At 56.8% G+C, this 17,274-nt stretch overlaps 1 protein-coding gene across 1 annotated transcript in view; it reads right to left on the bottom strand.

Annotated features, from left to right (window-relative positions):
* Positions 1-202: 202 nt before the first annotated feature.
* The window catches only part of LOC100466278 (zonadhesin), a 26,082-nt gene continuing 9,010 nt past the window's right edge, over positions 203-17,274 (bottom strand). Inside the window, 30 exon segments of the mRNA XM_034669531.1 lie at positions 203-372; positions 466-574; positions 1,828-1,968; positions 2,265-2,403; positions 2,499-2,698; positions 3,130-3,269; positions 3,550-3,714; positions 4,010-4,187; positions 4,375-4,584; positions 7,172-7,467; positions 7,804-7,928; positions 8,126-8,290; positions 8,392-8,639; positions 8,905-9,049; positions 9,291-9,499; positions 10,319-10,495; positions 11,033-11,127; positions 11,454-11,565; positions 11,839-12,019; positions 12,271-12,515; positions 12,810-12,951; positions 14,040-14,137; positions 14,140-14,241; positions 14,895-15,064; positions 15,152-15,259; positions 15,642-15,671; positions 15,673-15,745; positions 15,748-15,770; positions 16,366-16,511; positions 16,758-16,882. Of these exon segments, the coding sequence (XP_034525422.1) occupies positions 285-372; positions 466-574; positions 1,828-1,968; positions 2,265-2,403; positions 2,499-2,698; positions 3,130-3,269; positions 3,550-3,714; positions 4,010-4,187; positions 4,375-4,584; positions 7,172-7,467; positions 7,804-7,928; positions 8,126-8,290; positions 8,392-8,639; positions 8,905-9,049; positions 9,291-9,499; positions 10,319-10,495; positions 11,033-11,127; positions 11,454-11,565; positions 11,839-12,019; positions 12,271-12,515; positions 12,810-12,951; positions 14,040-14,137; positions 14,140-14,241; positions 14,895-15,064; positions 15,152-15,259; positions 15,642-15,671; positions 15,673-15,745; positions 15,748-15,770; positions 16,366-16,511; positions 16,758-16,882 (4,385 nt within the window). The 3' untranslated portion in view covers positions 203-284.

Genomic DNA, 17,274 nt, shown 5'->3' with positions numbered 1-17,274 from the left:
TTTGTTCAAAGAACAGCCAGACCTCAGTCCCCCTCCCCTCTGGACGTTTTTTGCAGGGCATGCAGCCCTAATCTCCCCCCACCGCCCGCACACCTCTGTCCCTCCCTCCTATTTCACCCCCAAGACCCACCTCACAGACCCTTCCTCCACCACAGTCATGTGGAAATTCACATTTCAAAAATAAATTTTATTTTCTCTCTCCTTTTTTGAGGACAACTCAAAACTGAGGGACTTGAAGGGCACGCTCTGGAACAAACCCCCAGAAGACCTTATCAGAGGCAGACTCAGCTCCCGGTCGCCAAGGTTCTGGGGTGGGAATGGTTCTCACCAGGGTCTGCCAGCCTGTCTTTATTCTGGCTCTGTGTTTTCTCCCTGGGGGTTGTGGGGAACAGAGGAGGGTAGGTGCCCGCTCCCCCGCTGACTCATCGCCGCCCACCCCTGCTCATCGCCTTTCCCAGAACTCACCTCCTCCTCCTCCTCCTCTTCCTGGAAACACATTCTCTGGTCACTGCGGGCACTAGGACCACTACAGGCACAAGCATTCCCAAAAGGATGGCCACAAAGTTGGATGCTTCTGGGGAGCAGGGGACAGAATGTAGGGACATGGGTCAGGAAGGCATGAGGGAGAAGACATTCCCTTTGGATCCTAAGTTGGCACCCAGAAAGGACGGCAGCCCCTAACTCGCTGGGTCTCCCTCCAGAAGGCTGTTGCTCCACAGCCTTGGCACCAGACCCCTAGGACTCCTCTGAGGTTCTGGACACACAACTCCCATCAGCCTTGTTAAGGGAGATGTCCATCCAGCTGGTCCCCTAGAGTCTGGGTACCATCTTGGCCAGTGCTTCTCGAAGAACAGCCTGGAATCACATCCCTCCGTCACCTGAGAGCTTGGTAAAAATGCAGATATCCGGGCCCACTCCAGACCTACTGAATCCAAATCTCTGGGGGGAACTCGTGAAACGAACACGTGGAAAAAACCACCCCCACCCCACCCTGGCCCGATCTGAGGGGAGATAAAGTTGGTGAGAACCACTGGCCCAGAGGCTCAAGGGAAGTCTAGTTTGGGATAGGGGGAGGTACTGGAGAGGCTTAGGAGGGACACAAGATGGAGAAGTAAGAGCGGGGTGAGGCAAGACCAGAGAAAGGAGCTAGGCTCCAGAGAGAGGATCCCAGAGCATGGCAGTTCCACCTCATGGCGGGCTTTCCACAGTTTCAGCCACCCACAGTCACCCGCGGTCCAGAAGCAGATGGTCCTCCCCCTGACATGGCATCGGAAGGTCAAAGTAGCCTAACGCTACCTCACACGGCCCACGTCATTCCTCTCACTTAGGCATCTTATCCTTTCCCGTCATCCCAAGAAGAAGGGTGAGGACAGTACAACTGGATAGTCTGAGACAGAGACCATGGTCACATAACTTTGATTACAGTATATTGTCATAATCGTTCTATTCAATCTCTTATTGTGCCTAATTTATGAATAAAACTTCATCATTAGTATGTACACGTAGGAGGAAATATGGGGTTTGGTACCGTCTGTGGTCCCAGGCATCCACTTGGATGGGGGTCTTGGAAAGGACTCCCCACAGATTAGAGGGGCTACTGCATGTCGGTAGGGGATGGGCACAGGGACTCATTCTGCTGATCTCCGGGGCTCAGAGATTAGATTATTATGTTTTATATAATACACATTATATTAACAATATGCTATCTGTTAGAGACCTATAACAGATGCCTATTATGGGTTAATGTTACATATATGGAATCATGCCAGAGCAGCTGGTGGTAGGGAAGGGGCTGTGAGGATACAGGGCCTGGGATGAAGTTCTCACCTGGCTTTCCAGGGGGCGGCACGTCCCGAGGCTCCGTGCAGAGGTGTCCCCCATAACCAAGTTCGCACTCACAGGTGAAGCGGGTTCCCTGCTCCTGGCATCGCCCATCATTCTGACAGGGGTTCCGTAGACACAGGGTTTCTGTGAGGATAAACGGGGTTATGGAAGGTTTTAGGAGGATACCCGCAGCCAGGGAGAGGTCACAGAGAGCTAATGCCAGGAAAAGGCCCCAGCACTGTGCCTGGAAGAGAGCAGCTGCTCACTCCCTCGGCCCCTCCCAAGAAAGGAGGAGAGAGTGGGATTAAGCGCCCAACTTCCTGACATCGAGGGGGAGGGTCTCAGCCACAGGACACAGGACCGGGAGGGATGACCATCTGCCCAGCACCCACCCCCCAAATAAGGGGACAGCTTGAAGCCACGGGGCCGTCTAGGCTCACTTCGGAAGCAGCCGCGAGTGAGGTTCCCCAGGGTGCAGATCTCCCCAGCACGGCAGCTGAGGGGCTCACCCAGCAGCATCCCCGAGCGGGCACAGGTGCAGCGCCGAGAGCAATTCTCAGTCACAAAGCTGTCGCCCCTCTGGAGAGGGGAGAAGGGCCGGGAGGTGGCGGTCTGGCTTTGCTCCCTCATCTGGCTCTCCTGCCCCCACAGGGCCTCCCCCTCCCAGCGCGGACCTGGTAGTAGACACCGTTGTTGGTGCAGCCGCAGTGGGCCAGGGGGAGGCTCCGGGCACCACTGTAGACGTAGCCCGGGAGGCTGGCACAGCCCTCCACACAAGGGCCCTCGCAGTCCCTGGGGGCCCCCAGGTGGGCACAGGAGGCTGGGCAGGGTGTCATGCAGCTCTGATAGACAGTGTTGGCCGGACACTCCAAGGCTGATGGGAAAGTCAGAGTGAGCGGGTGGCCGGGCGCGGGCAGAGCCAACAAGTGTGGGGGACCGTGTGGGGGCAGCTGGGGGGGAACAAGGTCACCCACCAGAACACAGAGCTTGCCAGAGGCCAGGAGGCCAGAAGAGTGGGCCGGCTTCAGGTGTCTTTTGGTCTGACATTAAAGGGTGTTAAGGAAGTGGAGGAGAGAGCTGGGCACTGGCAAGAAGAAGGGCTCACAGGGGCGGGGTGCGGCTTCCTGGGTGGGGCAGAGGGAGGCTGGCTGGGGAGGACTCTGACACGGGCAGTCGCGCAGTCGGGGAGTCGAGGGCAAGGCGGGAAGCCCAAGGTGGGCAGGCCTGGGGGGGCTCGGAGCTGAGCGAGGGCAGAAATGGCCGAGAGGGTCGGGGAGCGGCTGCTGGGGAAGGTCAGTGCCTCACCGCAGCGGGTGTGGTCCCGCCAGCTGGCCAGGGTGGCGCCCGCCTCCTGGCAGATGATGGCGTACCCGCTGAGGACCTGGCAGCGCAGTTCCTCCTGCTCTTTGGGGTTCCTGGCGGCACACAGAGCAAACACACAGTGCCTGGGGGCAGCAGGGCGGTTAGGGGGCTGTCAGAGGTGGGGACACGGGGAGACCCAGCCCTGCAGAAGAGGACCTGGAAGCCCCAGCAGAAAGACATCAGGCAGGGTGTGCGTGTGTCAGCGTGTGTGCGCATGTAAGAGTGTGAGCATGTGGGGAGCGGGTATCACAAGGAACTGAAGCCACAGAGAGAAAGAAGTGAGACAAACAGAGTTCGGATCGCAGAACTGGCAGCAGGCCCCAGAGAAAGGCCACTCCCGTGTGGCCTGGGCCCTTGACTCACTCCTGGAAGGGTTCTGGGGCCACAGTCTGGTGACAGGCAGCAAAGGGGCCCTGGGGGTCCACCAGCACCCTACACGCCTGGGTGCTGTTGATGAGCTCCAGCTGCTCCGGGCTGCATTCCGACTCTTGGAAGCCGGACTCCTCCTCCTCTTCCTCTTGTACGGCCCTGGAGCAGAGACCAAGAGGGGGCCAGGTGAGGCCCCTGAGGACCGTGACCTTGGGAAGAACAAGGGAGGCAGGGTGGGGAGGCACGGGGCACAGCCTGGGATCCTTAGTGCCCCCCTCCCACAGTCAGACTGAGAGGCAATGGCAGGATGAGATCAGGCAAGTCTGTCTGGGCTCTCGCCCTCGGCTGTGCTTCTCTACTGAGGACATGGGGTGAGTGGGCGTGGACAGAGATGGGGCTGCTGCTCACCTCCCCCAGGGCCAGGCCTCCCTGCTCGGAGCCCCAGCCCTCTCACCTTGAGAAGCGGACGAGGTCACCTCCCTCGATCCTCTGTACCTCCCAGCTATTGCCGAAGGCAAGGAGGTTCTGGGTGACGGTGCTATTGGGCAGCATATAGTCATTCCTCTTGTTCCCATAGAAGTTCCCGCACAGGCCCCGTACCAGCCCCTTATACTTACTGGGCAGCGTGATCACTGCAGGAGGAAGGGGTGTCTGGAAGTGAGGCTCCCCTCCTCTCCACCCCTCCTGGCTACTCCCCTGGCGCTCGGGCCCGGTCCCACGCAGGGTTCTCCTCACCGTGCCTGGCCTGCCGATGATGTGGTTTTCCCAGCCCTGGCCCAGAAACGCCCCCTCTGCTCTCCCCTCCCCACTCTCAGCTACCTGCGTTTTTGCCTCCATCAGTGACAACCATCTCGAAGTCGGTGATCAGATACAGGCGATGGCCCCGCAGGGCCACCTGCAGACGGTCGCTGGGCTTGTAGGGGATGGCCATCTTCTGGTTGTTGACCTGGAGAAGGCAGGCGGGAGCCACAGAGAGCCCGGAGTCAGCCTGGCCCTCCGCTGCCTCTCCACACGCCTTCGTATCTGGAGGCCGTCATTCCACGGAACGAGGTACCCCAGTAGGCTGGAACAAAACATGAGAAAATTCTTTTTTAAGTTTGGAGTCTGTAAAGTATTTGTCACTACGACTCAAAACGCAAAAGCCACAAAACAAAGACTAATATATGCTATCCCACATACATATATATATATATATTTTTAATTTGCATGACAAAAAAGTCAAAGATGAAAAAATAAGAACTGGGAAAATGCGTTTAGCTCGTAGCACTCATGGGGGCTACTCTCGGGGGGCCTGGGGGTCCCAGTCGGTTAAGTGCCTGACTTGATCTCAGCTCAGGTCCCTTTTTTTCTTTTTAAAGATTTATTTATTTTAGACAGAGAGAGGAAGAGAGAGCGTGCGAGCCCAGTGGGGGAGGGGCAGAGAGAGAAGCAGACTCCTCACTGAACAGGGAGCCCTGAGCAGGGAGCCTGACATGGGGCTCAATCCCAGGACCCTGGGATCATGACCTGAGCTGAAGGCAGATGCTCAACTGACTGAGCCACCCAGGCGCCCCTTAGCTCAGGTCTTGAACTCAGGGTCATGAGTTCAAGTCCCATGGTGGTGAGGTCAAATTAATAATTTAATTAATTATTAAAACTAAATAAATTAATTAAATTATAAGTAAACAAATAAAGGGCTACTCTCTGCCATAGATAAAAGACCTCCATAAGATAGTTTGATAATTCCAACCAGTCAGTGGAAAAAATGGTGAAGGGGAACAAAGACAGAGCTCACAGCAAAGGAGATCAGACAACTCCCAAACATACGAAAGAATCCATTAACCTCACTCATAATAGCAAAAATGCATATTAAGACTGTATTTTTCACATATCCGACTGGCAAAGCTCTGTGTGGGCAAGGCTGCGGGGAATCAGGCACGCTCTCTGTGCTGCTGGTGGGAATGTAAATTCCTCACCCCCTGTGGAAAGCCAACTGGCAACATCTCTCAGAAGAATGAATGCACCCAGTCCTCATCCAGCATTCCACGCCTAGGAATTTATCCTACAGACAGACGCGTGCATACAAAATCGTAACTGCGTAAGGTTATCCGCTGTAGCACTGTTTGTAATAACAACGGGGAAACAACAAGAAAGCCCACCAACAGGAGACTAGTTAAATAAATTATGATAAATGAGGGGCACCTGGCTGGCTCAATCGGGGGAGTGTGTGACTCTTGATCTCAGGGTTCTCAGTTCGAGCCCCACGTTGGATGTAGATATAATTTAAAAATAAAATTTTTGGGGCGCCTGGGTGGCACAGCGGTTAAGCGTCTGCCTTCGGCTCAGGGCGTGATCCCGGCGTTATGGGATCGAGCCACATCAGGCTCTTCTGCTATGAGCCTGCTTCTTCCTCTCCCACTCCCCCTGCTTGTGTTCCCCTCTCTCGCTGGCTGTCTCTATCTCTGTTAAATAAATAAATAAAATCTTTAAAAAAAAAAAATAAATAAAATAAAATAAAATTTTTAAGGGGTGCCTGGGTGGCACAGTCGTTAAGCATCTGCCTTCGGCTCAGGGTGTGATCCCGGCGTTATGGGATCGAGCCCCACATCAGGCTCCTCCGCTAGGAGCCTGCTTCTTCCTCTCCCACTCCCCCTGCTTGTGTTCCCTCTCTTGCTGGCTGTCTCTGTCTCTGTCGGATAAATAAATAAAATCTTAAATAAAAAATAATTAAAATAAAATAAAATCTTTAAGGGGCGCCTGGGTGGCTCAGTCGGTGCAGCGTCTGCCTTTGGCTCAGGTCATGAATCTGGCACATAATCTCCGCAACACAGCGGGGGACCCTGCTTCTCCCTCCCCCACTTCCCTTCGCCCCCTTCTCGTGTGCACTCTGTCTCTCTCAAATAAATAAATGAAATCTTAAAAAAAAAAATAAGTTCCTGAACGATGTGAACATATCACGTACTAAAAACACATTAACCGCTGTCTTAAAGTTTCAAAGGTTCTGGAATTACATAATGTGATAGTTGCAGAACCTTGTAAAGACCCTACAAAACAGGGAACGGTATCATTTTAAAGTGGTGAATATCATGGTGTGTGAACTATAATTTGAAACAAAACATTTAAGAGCTACGGAAGGATGCCCAGGAGTCTGCCAGGAAGCGAGAAGAAAGAACTTTCCAGGTGCAGGGAGCAGTGTGGATAGAGGCAGGGAGGGGTGTGGAAAAGCAAGGCCTGTGAGGCTGGGGGGGGGGGATTGGGGAATGGGGGGGTTTAGTGCAGGGGTTGGGCAGGCACACAGGGAAAGGGGCCAGAGAGGACAGGCCAGGACAGCCGGCAGGGTCTCGGATGTCTCCGAAAGGAGCTTGGACTTAACCTTGCAGGCAGGAGCTGTGCAGGGGAGTAACACAATCACATTTCCTTTGGAAATCGGGCGCCGGTGAAGAAGGAGATGAGAAGCAGCCCATGCTGTCCCGGGGCACTGGCTGCGATCAGATTGTGAATGAGCCACGAGCCACGTCAGAACGATGAGGTCAGGCATAGGTCAGCAACAATAGGAAAGGAGGACAGGGAGCTTTAAGGGATACAGAGACAGAAACGAGGTGTGGGAGGGTCTGCAGTGACTGTTGGGGACACTCACGGAAGAAGCTGCTGTTTCTCCAGATTGGGGGCTTGAGCCCCTTGGCCCGGCAGGCGGCCCCGAAGCTTTCCAAAGATTCACAGAGGGCGTGGTTCAGGCCTCCGAACTGACACACGTTGTTGGTACAGCTGAGCAGGAAGGGCCTGAGGACCACGTGGCTGGCACACTTAGCCCAGGCCGGAGCCTGCAAGGCGGTCTGGCACTGTTCCTGGGCTCTGGCTAGGTCAGCCGTCCTGCAGTTTGCATTCGGCTTCTCCTGCGTTTCTGCTGGGATCTCCTGTTCATCTGGGTGGCATCTACAGAGGAAAAAAGGGTCAGCCGAGGGACAGCCACTGCCCCACCTATGAAAACGACTTGGCACTCCCAAGTGATTCCGAAAACCTCCCCTTGTCTTCACCAGGAAGCTGGTCTGAGCTCTGGCCACGTTCCCTGCAGCCTCAGTCCCCTCCCATGTGTTGAGGCCAAAAAAGGAAGACTTTCATGTTTCCCCAGATAGGTTCCCGGGACGCAGAAGGCCTCCTCTGTCAAGGTGCACACACACTGCAACGCTCCGGTCCTCCTATCCCCTGCCATATAGTCTGGGCTCCCAACTCGTGTGCCTATGAACATGTAGAGGCTTTGGGGACAATTACTTGGGGTCAGACTTCCTATCTTGCCAACTGCCCACCAGTTCAGTGTCATTCTGGGCCAGTTCATCACTGGGCATCATGAGCTCATCCTCTTCCTCATCATTGAAGTTCCCGCACAGGCCTCAGACCTGGGGGGCGAAGGGGTTCTCAGCGGGCGGGAGAGGCAGAAGAGCCTTTCTCATCGGTGCCCGCATTTCCACTCCTAAGAAACAGGCGCCCTCCCAGCCCTCCTCCTTCCTGGGGAATGACCACTTGGGTCTGGAGAGGGTTCAGCGCCCTCTGGAGGCGGACTCCCCTGGGGAAGAGCTAGGGGTTTCTCCCCCACCTTTTGGTAATAGGCTGCAGGGAGCTGGACCTCGAAGAAGCCATTGCCGTCAAACTTGACCTTCAGCCCGGTGTTCACAGTGAGTACGGTGTAGGTGCCACTGGCAGTGATCCTGACCCCCTGGATCTGGGTGGTCGAGGGAAGGGCGACCTCGGTGCCGTTGATCTACAGAGACGGGCAGGGCAGGTGAGTGGGAAGAAGGACTGGAGCCCCCTCCCCAGAGGGGGGCTGGCGTCCTCCCTCCCCACCCACACTGCCCAGCTCACAAGCACGCGGTGGCCCTCTTCCAAAGTGACCCGGGTGTTAGAGATGTCGATATTGACCCGGTGGAGGTAGAAAGCAGCGGGGTGGCTTCTCCGCTTCCCATGCTTGCCACTGATCTTGAAGAAAGGCAGGTCCATGGTGGAGTGGCACACTTTCAGCAGGACATAAGTGCAGGTGTCCCGAATGGTATGGCGAGTGCCATCGAACGTCACATACGGGGAGCGGTCCGAGGTACGGCACACCCCCATGCCTGGCAGAGAGGGAAGGGTGGCTGAGGAGCGGTCCGGGCCTCCATAAGGATGAGGCTTGGGGGCGGAGTGGGTATTGTTGTCCCATCAAACTCGTGGCTGGGAGAACCACAAGGGAACCCGAAGAGCCCTTCCTGATGGCACAGGGGTCATCACCCCCCCCAAGCTCTTCGGGAAGGCAGGGAGGGGAGCCTTGTGCTACAGACGGCGGGAGAGGGGGAGGGGGAGTCGGGGAGAGCAGGCTCAGTGACTTCAGGGGCCTCCCACCTGAAGTTCGGCAGCGCAGCAGGCCATCCAGGGGCCAGCACAGCTGGCCGGGCTTGCAGGTGCTCTGGTAGCAGGAGATGTTGCTATGCGCAGAACAGGTACAGAGCCTGGAGCACGTGCTGTCTGTGTACCAGCTCTCCCCGACCTGTGGGACGTGGGCATCAGCAGAGCCAACAGAAGTTTGGAAGCTGGAGTCGGACTGAACCCCTCCACCAGCGCCCCCGCCCCCAGGCTCACTGCCCTTGACTGCTTGCCTCCATCCCTAGCCTTCCTCAACCTTTTGGCTTCTGGACTTGCTGCTCAGCCCCCTAGACGGCCCCCCACCCCTTCACAGGCTCTGAGCCCTCCTGCCCCCAGACACGGGGCGTTGCGGTCTAGCCCCTCACCGGGTGGTAGGAACTGTCCTGGTTGATGCAGCCGCACTGGCTGAAGGGCACACAAGAGGTTCCGCTCAGGATGTGGCCTTTCTGGCACTCACAGCCCTCGGTACAGGGCAGCCCTGCTGGGCAGTCTTTTGGGGTGTTCAGGCTGAGACAGGTGGCCGGGCAGGGGTTGGCACAGGGGCTGTAGCTGCTCCCGGGAGGGCACTTCAGAGCTAAGAAGAAACCAGTGTGAGCAGGGGTAGTGATTTCCAGCTCCCTGACCTTGGGGCTTCGAGAGTTCCCGAGAACGTTCATCAGATGAACGGATACCCAAAGCGAGGTCTGTGCATACAGTGGAATCATTTGCAGCCTTAAAAAAGATATTCTGGCCCACGCTCCAACACGGATGGACCTTGAGGACATGCCAGGTGCAACAAGCCCCTCACCAAAAGAGAAATACTGTATGATTTCACTTCTGTGAGGTCCCTGGAGTTGTCAAATTCATAGACACACAGCAGAACAGTGGTTGCGGGGCCAGGGAGGGAAGAACGGGGTGGGCGGTGGGGGTTCGTGTTTAATGGCTTCAGAGTTTCAGTTTGGGAAGATGCAAAAGTTCTGGAAACAGATAGTGGTCACGGGCGCACAGCACTGTGAATGTCCTTTAAGCCTCAGAACTGGATACTTAAAAATCATTTAAATGGGAAGTTTATGTTATGTATATTTTACCACATTAAAAAAAAGAAAAAGAGTTCCTGGAAAAGAGAGTAAGGAAGAAAGGGAACAGGGCTGGCCCAGGTCAGACAGGAAGGAGGCAGTAACGAAATGAGGGTGAAACGTCTTGGCGAGGAGGGAGTCTGATGGACGAGGCTCCCAGGACAGGCAGAGAAGTTGAGAAGGGGGTTTGGGCTTGGAGAGACTGGAAAGAGAAGCGAGGGAGGAGGGTTCCTTCTGGGACTGAGGGCCAGGCTGTGAAGGGAGAGTGAAGCCGACTTGAAGGAGAGGAAGAGAGAGAGGGATCTGGCGGCTTCGAGAGCAGGTGGTCGGTCACTCACGGCAGAAGCTGCTGTTGCGCCAGGTAGGGGCCCGGCCAGCGTGTGCGCACAGGGATGCATAGGCCTGCAGGGAGCGGCACAGGGTCAGAGTGTCACCCTTGGTCCCACACTGGCCATACACACAGCTGGTGAAGCTGGTCTGGGGGGGCACCACCCCGTGGCACTGGGAGAAGGGTCCTGGAGGATGAAACAAAGTACAAAGAGTCGGATTGGAAAGGAAAAGAATCATGTCATTGCTTTGGGGTGAATTCAACATCCATTTCAAGCAAAACCCAGTAATTACTGGGGTGCTTGGAGGGCTCAGTCGGTTAAGCGCCCGACTCTTGGTTTCAGCTCAGGTCATGATCTCAGGGTTGTGAGATTGAGCCCCGCGTCTGGCTCTGCGCTCAGCGCAGACTCTCCTTGAGATTCTCTCCCTCCCTCTTCCACCCCTCTGCTCCTCCCCCTGCTCGTACTGTCTCTCTCAAAATAAAGAAATAAAAATTTAAAAAACCCATAATTATTGAGAACCTACTGTTTGAAATGCAAAAAAAAAAAAAAAAAGTGACTGATCCATCAGAGCTCCCGAGGTGAGCACCGCCTCTGTCTTCCCTTTGCTTGCCTTCCTCCTGACTTTTCCTCTATTTCATGTCTCATCCTTCCTCCCTCCCTAACCAGTCCCCCTCCTCTACCTATCACTAGGGGAGGAAAAAGCGGCTAGCAAGGGATGCTTACCCCAAGGGTTCACTAGGATATCACAATTCTTTTTCCAGTTGTTTGCCTCTCTGTTCTCCAGGCATCTGGAGGCCTTGCCACGCTCAGCAAAACACCTAAATGAGGAGAGGGGAAGGGAAAGGAATTTAGGATTGGAGGAAACTTCCCAAACACTGAAGCAAAAGTGGAGAGGGAAAATGGGAGGGGGATAAGGACAGGAGAAGAGAACAAAGTGTTCCCTCAAGTAGGAAAGTCAGAAGATGCAGCAGGAAGGAACAAGGTTAGCTCTCAGGACGGACTTCCCAAGAGGGCTCTCCAAAGAGACAGATCAGTAAGCCCAGGACCAAGTTGGGGCAAGGGAGGTCCATTCCAGGCTCAGAGAGATCAGGGATGCACAGAGGACCTCCCCACCCAGGTCTGGCTCCCCGCATTCCCAGCTCACCCCGGTTCAGAGTACTCCGGTAACTTCCAGGCGACCCCCAGGTGGACAGAGCTGGCCACAGGCCTTTGGTTGGGAATCAGACTGTCATCCTGGCTATTGTTGTTGTAGTTGCCTGGAGGAGGGGCCTGTTAGAGGCCACTGAGGCACCCCACCAGCAGCCCACCCCGGGACCACCCCCGGCCTCCCAGAAGGGTCAGTTCACTCTTCGCTCAACAGACCAAGGTTCACCTCTTCTTTCTCTTCACCTTGGCTTCCCTTCACACCTGCACTCCTGCACAGCGCCCTCAAACAATGAACGGGCAGGCAGTGCTTAGGACACCTAATTCAATGTGTGGGTGAGCAGGACCAGGACAGACTCTTGCCCGCAGATGCCCAGGGAACTCACCACACAACCCACAGAGCCGGCCGGCGTAGGAAGACGGCACCATCACTTCGACCAGATGGTTCCCATCATAGCGAACTTGAAGCCCAAAGTCCGTGTAGAGGAGGGTGAAGGAACCACTGGGCCTTATGCTCACCCGGCCTTGCGCAGGCAACAGAGGCAGGGCCACCCGGCGACCATTCAGCTATAGAGGCAGAGAGGACACGGTAGGGAAAGGCGCTTGGGACAAGGATAACAGGGGCCAGGACCAGAGAGCAGACAGGGATGGAGATGCGTCTCCAGAATTGGGGCTGATCCAGGGCTGGGTCTGGTGTGAGCTACCCCCAGGGGCTCCAGAAGCCGGACAGGTGGGCCTGCCCCCGTGAGGACGGGCAGCGAAGAAGCCCTGAGTGGGCTGGAGGTGTGGGGCCCGGGGAGGTGAGCGGAGGCACGCACCATGACCTTGTGGCCTTTGATCAGTGAGATTCTCAGGTTGAAGACCTGCACATGGACGGCTCTGACGTATGAGGCCTCCAGGTTCCCGCCGCGAAACTCATTGGTGGCGCTCACGATGTAGTTCTCTGGGGACCTGGACTGGCAAGGTCGGGTCAGGACGTAGGTGCAGGTGCCCATGAGGTGGTGCAGGGCTCCATCGAACGTCACGTAGTGGGGGTCCCCTGAGACACTGCAGGTGGCGGCCCCTGGGTGGAGGAGATGGCATCAGAGACCCCCGAACCCTGAGCTGCCATCCCGGCCGGTCCACACTGGAGTGGGACCCATGGCTCCTCCGTGTGGGAGGCTTGGCCTGCAAAGTTCAAGCACAGGGACTGCCCCAACCTCACTGGGTCTGTGAAGAGGCTGGTCTGGCTTGACCCAATGCCTTCCAGCTCTCTGGGGTGCCTGCTTTAGGGCAGAGCCACGCCCTCGCTTGAGGCCACATGGGCAGCACCCCCTCCCGCCCCCGGCCCCGGCTCGCCTCCCACCTGGCTGCTCACCTTGGGCATGGCAGCCATAGATGCCATCCTGCTGACGACAGACCTCCTGGGCCTGGCACCTCCACGGCGTGCAGCGAACTTTACTGTTGCCCTCACAGGCGCAGAGCTGTGTGCAGCCTGGCTTGAACCACTGCTCCCCTACCTGGGGCGTGGAAGGAAGGAAGGAAGGGAAAGAGATCATTCCCAGGTCTGACTGCCGGCCGACGGCTGCTTGGATCCCTGGCTTGCTCGACGGAGAGCCATTCCCACCATCCTGAAGCTCCGGCTTAGCTGCACAAGTCTGGCATTCGCCCGCTTATTCAGTCTTTCACTTGTTTGTCCCGTTGCTATTTCAGCAGATAGCTCTCTCTCTGCACTAGATAGATGTTAGGGATTCAGGGATGAACTGGATGGACGATGTCTCTGCCCCAACAGCTCATGACCTAGTGGGGGGGCAGTAAACAAGTAAACTAATTGATGAGGTGCTCCCACACGATATGCACCCGAAGAGGACAATCAGGGGACCCAAGCGAGTTTCCCGCCATCGACACAGACAATAAGCACTTGCTATAGAAGTTTAGAGGGAAACCTTCTGACTTTGCTTATCAGGGAGGCTTCAAGGAGGCGGCGGGCATTTGACAACCTCAGAGCAGGTGAAGGACTCCGACAGGCCTGGTGGCTGGAGGCAGAGCAGAGACAAAGGGGCTGCAGAGAAGGTGAAATTGACGGGAGAGCAAGGCACGGACAGAGCGTTCAGCGGGCCAGCCCCGAGCGGGACTGAGAGTTGTGACGGACACCAGTGCTGTTGCCAGGGACAGGGTGAGGGACAGGCAAAGAAGGAAGAGAGAAGCACTGCAGACGAGGGTCTGGCTCCAAATGCTGCTTCTGAGGGAGTGTGCAGACAGGGGCCCAGGTCGGGGCCAAAGGCCTTCAGCAGAGAAAGGGGCCCATGGCAGTGGACGACACGCTGTTTGGAAAGATACTTGGGTTTGCACAGATGACACAGAAGTGCTTGGGCCCTCGGAGGACGAGAAACTCTGGGAAAATGTCTCAGGGGCATGGAGGGGAGAGAGCCTGGGGGCTCAGCTCTGCCGGCAGCGTGGGGAAAGGCGGCTAGGGCTCCATCCCAGAGCTGGAGAAAGAAATGGGGAAGCAGATCTGGGCCCCAATGGCCCTCCCCCCAGCCCTCCCCACTGCGGCTTCCGGGCCTTCTGCCCCGCACACGGGCTCAACCCAGTCCCAGAGGCTCACCTTGAAGTAACCCACCATGGGGTCAAGGCACCCGCACTGGGACTGGGGGACGCACCGCAGACCGCTGAGCACGAAGCCTGGGTTGCACTCGCAGCAACCACGCACCGGTTCTGGCAGGACATGCCGGAGAAGCCGGGATGGCAGGTGGCAGGGCACAGCTTGGCGCAGAGAGTGTACCTGCTGTTGGGCGGGCAGGTCAGAGCTGGGGGAGGGAGAAGCAGACGTGAGAAGAGCAGAGGGCAGGACAGGGAAAAGGGAACGAAGTCTGTTCGGAGGCCAGCATTCAGAGGGCCCCCTGCTAGAGGCTTCTGCCCAATCCAGACAAGCAGAAAGTGACCGGGAGAAGCGGGACCAAAGAGCTCAGCTTCTGCCCTGGGCCCGGAGAGGGGCCTGCAGGGAGCTACCAAGAGGCAGGTCCAAGGGCGCAGACAGATCCAAGTGTCTCGGCTGCTGTATAGACATGCCCAGAGTGAGCAGTCAGGGTGATGGAGAGCAGGGGAGAACACCCATGGGGCCTCGATCCAGGGCATAGCCTTGCCCCAAAGCAGGCTCCCCAGAGGCCGTGCAGGAGCTCACGCCGGGAATCTGTGTGTTCTGTGTTCAGTGAATGACCCGGGCATGTGTCTACACAGATGGGCATTGCTCCACACAGCCTCGAGTGGCTGGGAGGGCTCAGGGTGTGCAAGGGACTGTGACTTTTCTCGCTGGTTGTTTCTGACTGCAGCTTTCCCTGTGCATGCGTGGAAGCAAAGGGGTTTCTCCAGGGGCCCCCCAGCCCGTGCTAACACTTAGATGCCGGCCCTCTGCTCGCATCTGCCTGTGAAGGAAGGGGCCCCACCACTCGGCACAACTCACGGCAGAACTCGGGTCCCCTCCAGGGCTTGACTGTGTAGCCAGCATCCTGGCAGATCTCGGTCAAGGCTGCCATGTGGGCACACAGCACTGACTGCAGCCGCTGGAATTTACACATGTCAAACACGCAGTTCTTCAAGAACACAGAGGCCTTGAGGTGAGGCAGACATGCCCTGGGAAAAGAGGCCAGGTCAGAGGGAACGACCCCAGGTGCCAAGTAACCCCCTCTCACAGCCCTACCATCCGTCCCCCCTTCATACTCGAAGGCTCCGTGGGTGTCCATGAGCCGACCACAGAACTGGAGCGCCGACAGACTGCTCAGAAAGCCCCTGTTGCAAGACGGAGGATTTGCTGGGTTCTTCTGGCACCTAGAACGGACCCACCCCACATGCCCTCGAGGCTCGCCTCCCTCCCGGGCCCCAACCCCAGCAGTGTCACGGCTCACGGCAGCCCCTAGTGGACAGCATCTGAACCCCGAGCCCGAAAGGAGGCGGGAAAACCCGGGGCTGAGCCGGCAGGGGAGGCTGCTCAGTGTCACCTGAGCGCACCAGAGATGGCGGCTGGGTGGTGGGGGGGAGCGTGGTGGCGAGAAACTCGTGAACTTGCCCAGAATGGGAGCAGGGAGAACAACAGATGTGGGGAGCATGCAGGAGAGGAGAAAGGAGAAAAGGGGTGATGCCAGGTGGGGTGCGTGCTTCTTGGAAGGGCAAAGGAGCAGGGGGGCAGAGGCAGGGGTGGGGATGTCCTCACTCCTTGTCCTCGTCCTCTGCTGTCTGCCAGCTCCACGTCCTGCGCCGGGCTGCCATCTGGCTTCCGGTTGTCATTGCTACTGTCCCCGTCATAGTTGCCAAAGAGCCACAGAGTTTTCTCGAGTAGGTGCTGGGGCCATGGGGAGAGGAGGCAGCATTAATGGAGAGAAGGGGCTCCAGTCGCCCGAGGGACCAGGGCAGAGAAGGGCAGAGCAGACGATTAACAGGTGCAGACTTCAACAGGTGCAGACTTCAAGCCAGGGTGTGTGCCAGCTGCCAAGGGCACAAGGACTTCCCATCCCTCACCCCGGAGCCATCCTTCCTGCTCCCCTCTTCCACTCACACCTCATCTTCCCACATTCCCGTTTTCTTCCTTGTGTTTGCCATTCACCATCACAAAGGCATTCTTTCCCTTGTTGGTTTCTCTGGGGAACAGCTCTCTCTGGAAGACTGGGGTCAAGTGACCACTCTTCAGCTCCCAAGGCCCATTAGTGACTTCTTCTAGCACATTCCCAAAGCATTGTGTGTATATCCTGCTATTATCACACTGCCCTGAAGCCATTTCCTCCTGTCTCCTCATCCAAAGGGAGGCCTGCCAGTGGAGGTGCTTCCTACCCCCTGATTAAGAGTTAGTGCTTGGAAGGGAAGGGGAGGGCTAGGGGAAGGTCCTGGGAGAGGGAGGGAGGGGCAGAGCACGGAGTGGCAGCTGCCTGTGCACCCCTCACCTGGGCACACTCATAAACAGCTGCTGGTCACCATCCCATCTCACCCGCAAACCAAACACCGTCTGCAGCTCCACAAATCGCCCACTTGAAGCCAGGAAGATGCCTTTAGAAGGTATGGCGGGGAGGGTGACTTGCTGATCCCCAACCTGGAAGGTGGGTCAAGGGAGACACAGATGGGGGGGAGGTCAAGGAGAACCCCCAGCAGACACCCACGTCCACGCTGGAAGGCACGATAGCCCTCCACAGCAATCCTTGGTAACACATGGAATGCTCTGGAGGCTGTCCCTGAGAAGGTCGGAGGCTGCAGTGCCAGCTGGGACCTGGCCGCCCACGGGACAGGCCACAGCCAGGCCTGGAGCCACTGGCAGGACTGGAGAGGAGAGTACACTCACCAGCACGCGCCGGCCCCCAAGCAGCGTGATGGTGACCTTCGACAGCGTCACATAGATTTTGCTCAGGATGGACATGCTTTCCTGTCCTCGACCCTCATTCTTTGCTGCCACCCTGAAGAATGGCTCTGGGTGGGGAGATGGGTCAAGAGTACCCAGGGGTTCATTCAACAAGCATTTCTTTCTTTCTTTCTTTTTTAAAAAAGATTTTATTTATCCATTTGAGAGACGGGGAGAGAGAGAGAGAGAAAGCGCACGCATGCGCAAGCTCTGGTTAGTGGGGGGAGGGGCAGAGGGAGAAGCAGGCTCCCCGCTGGGCAGAAAGCCCGATGTGAGACTCGATCTCAGAACACTGGGATCATGACCCAAGCCAAAGACAGACGCTTAACCAACGGAGCCACCCAGGCATCCCCTCAACAAGCATTTCTTTTTTTTTTTTTTAAAGATTTTATTTATTTATTCGACAGAGATAGAGACAGCCAGAGGAGAGGGAACACAAGCAGGGGGAGTGGGAGAGGAA

The sequence above is a fragment of the Ailuropoda melanoleuca genome, chromosome 10, assembly GCF_002007445.2.
Source record: "Ailuropoda melanoleuca isolate Jingjing chromosome 10, ASM200744v2, whole genome shotgun sequence".
NCBI lineage: Eukaryota > Metazoa > Chordata > Mammalia > Carnivora > Ursidae > Ailuropoda > Ailuropoda melanoleuca.
Note: the sequence above shows the minus strand (reverse complement) of the source record. Positions and strands in the feature narration are given on the sequence as shown.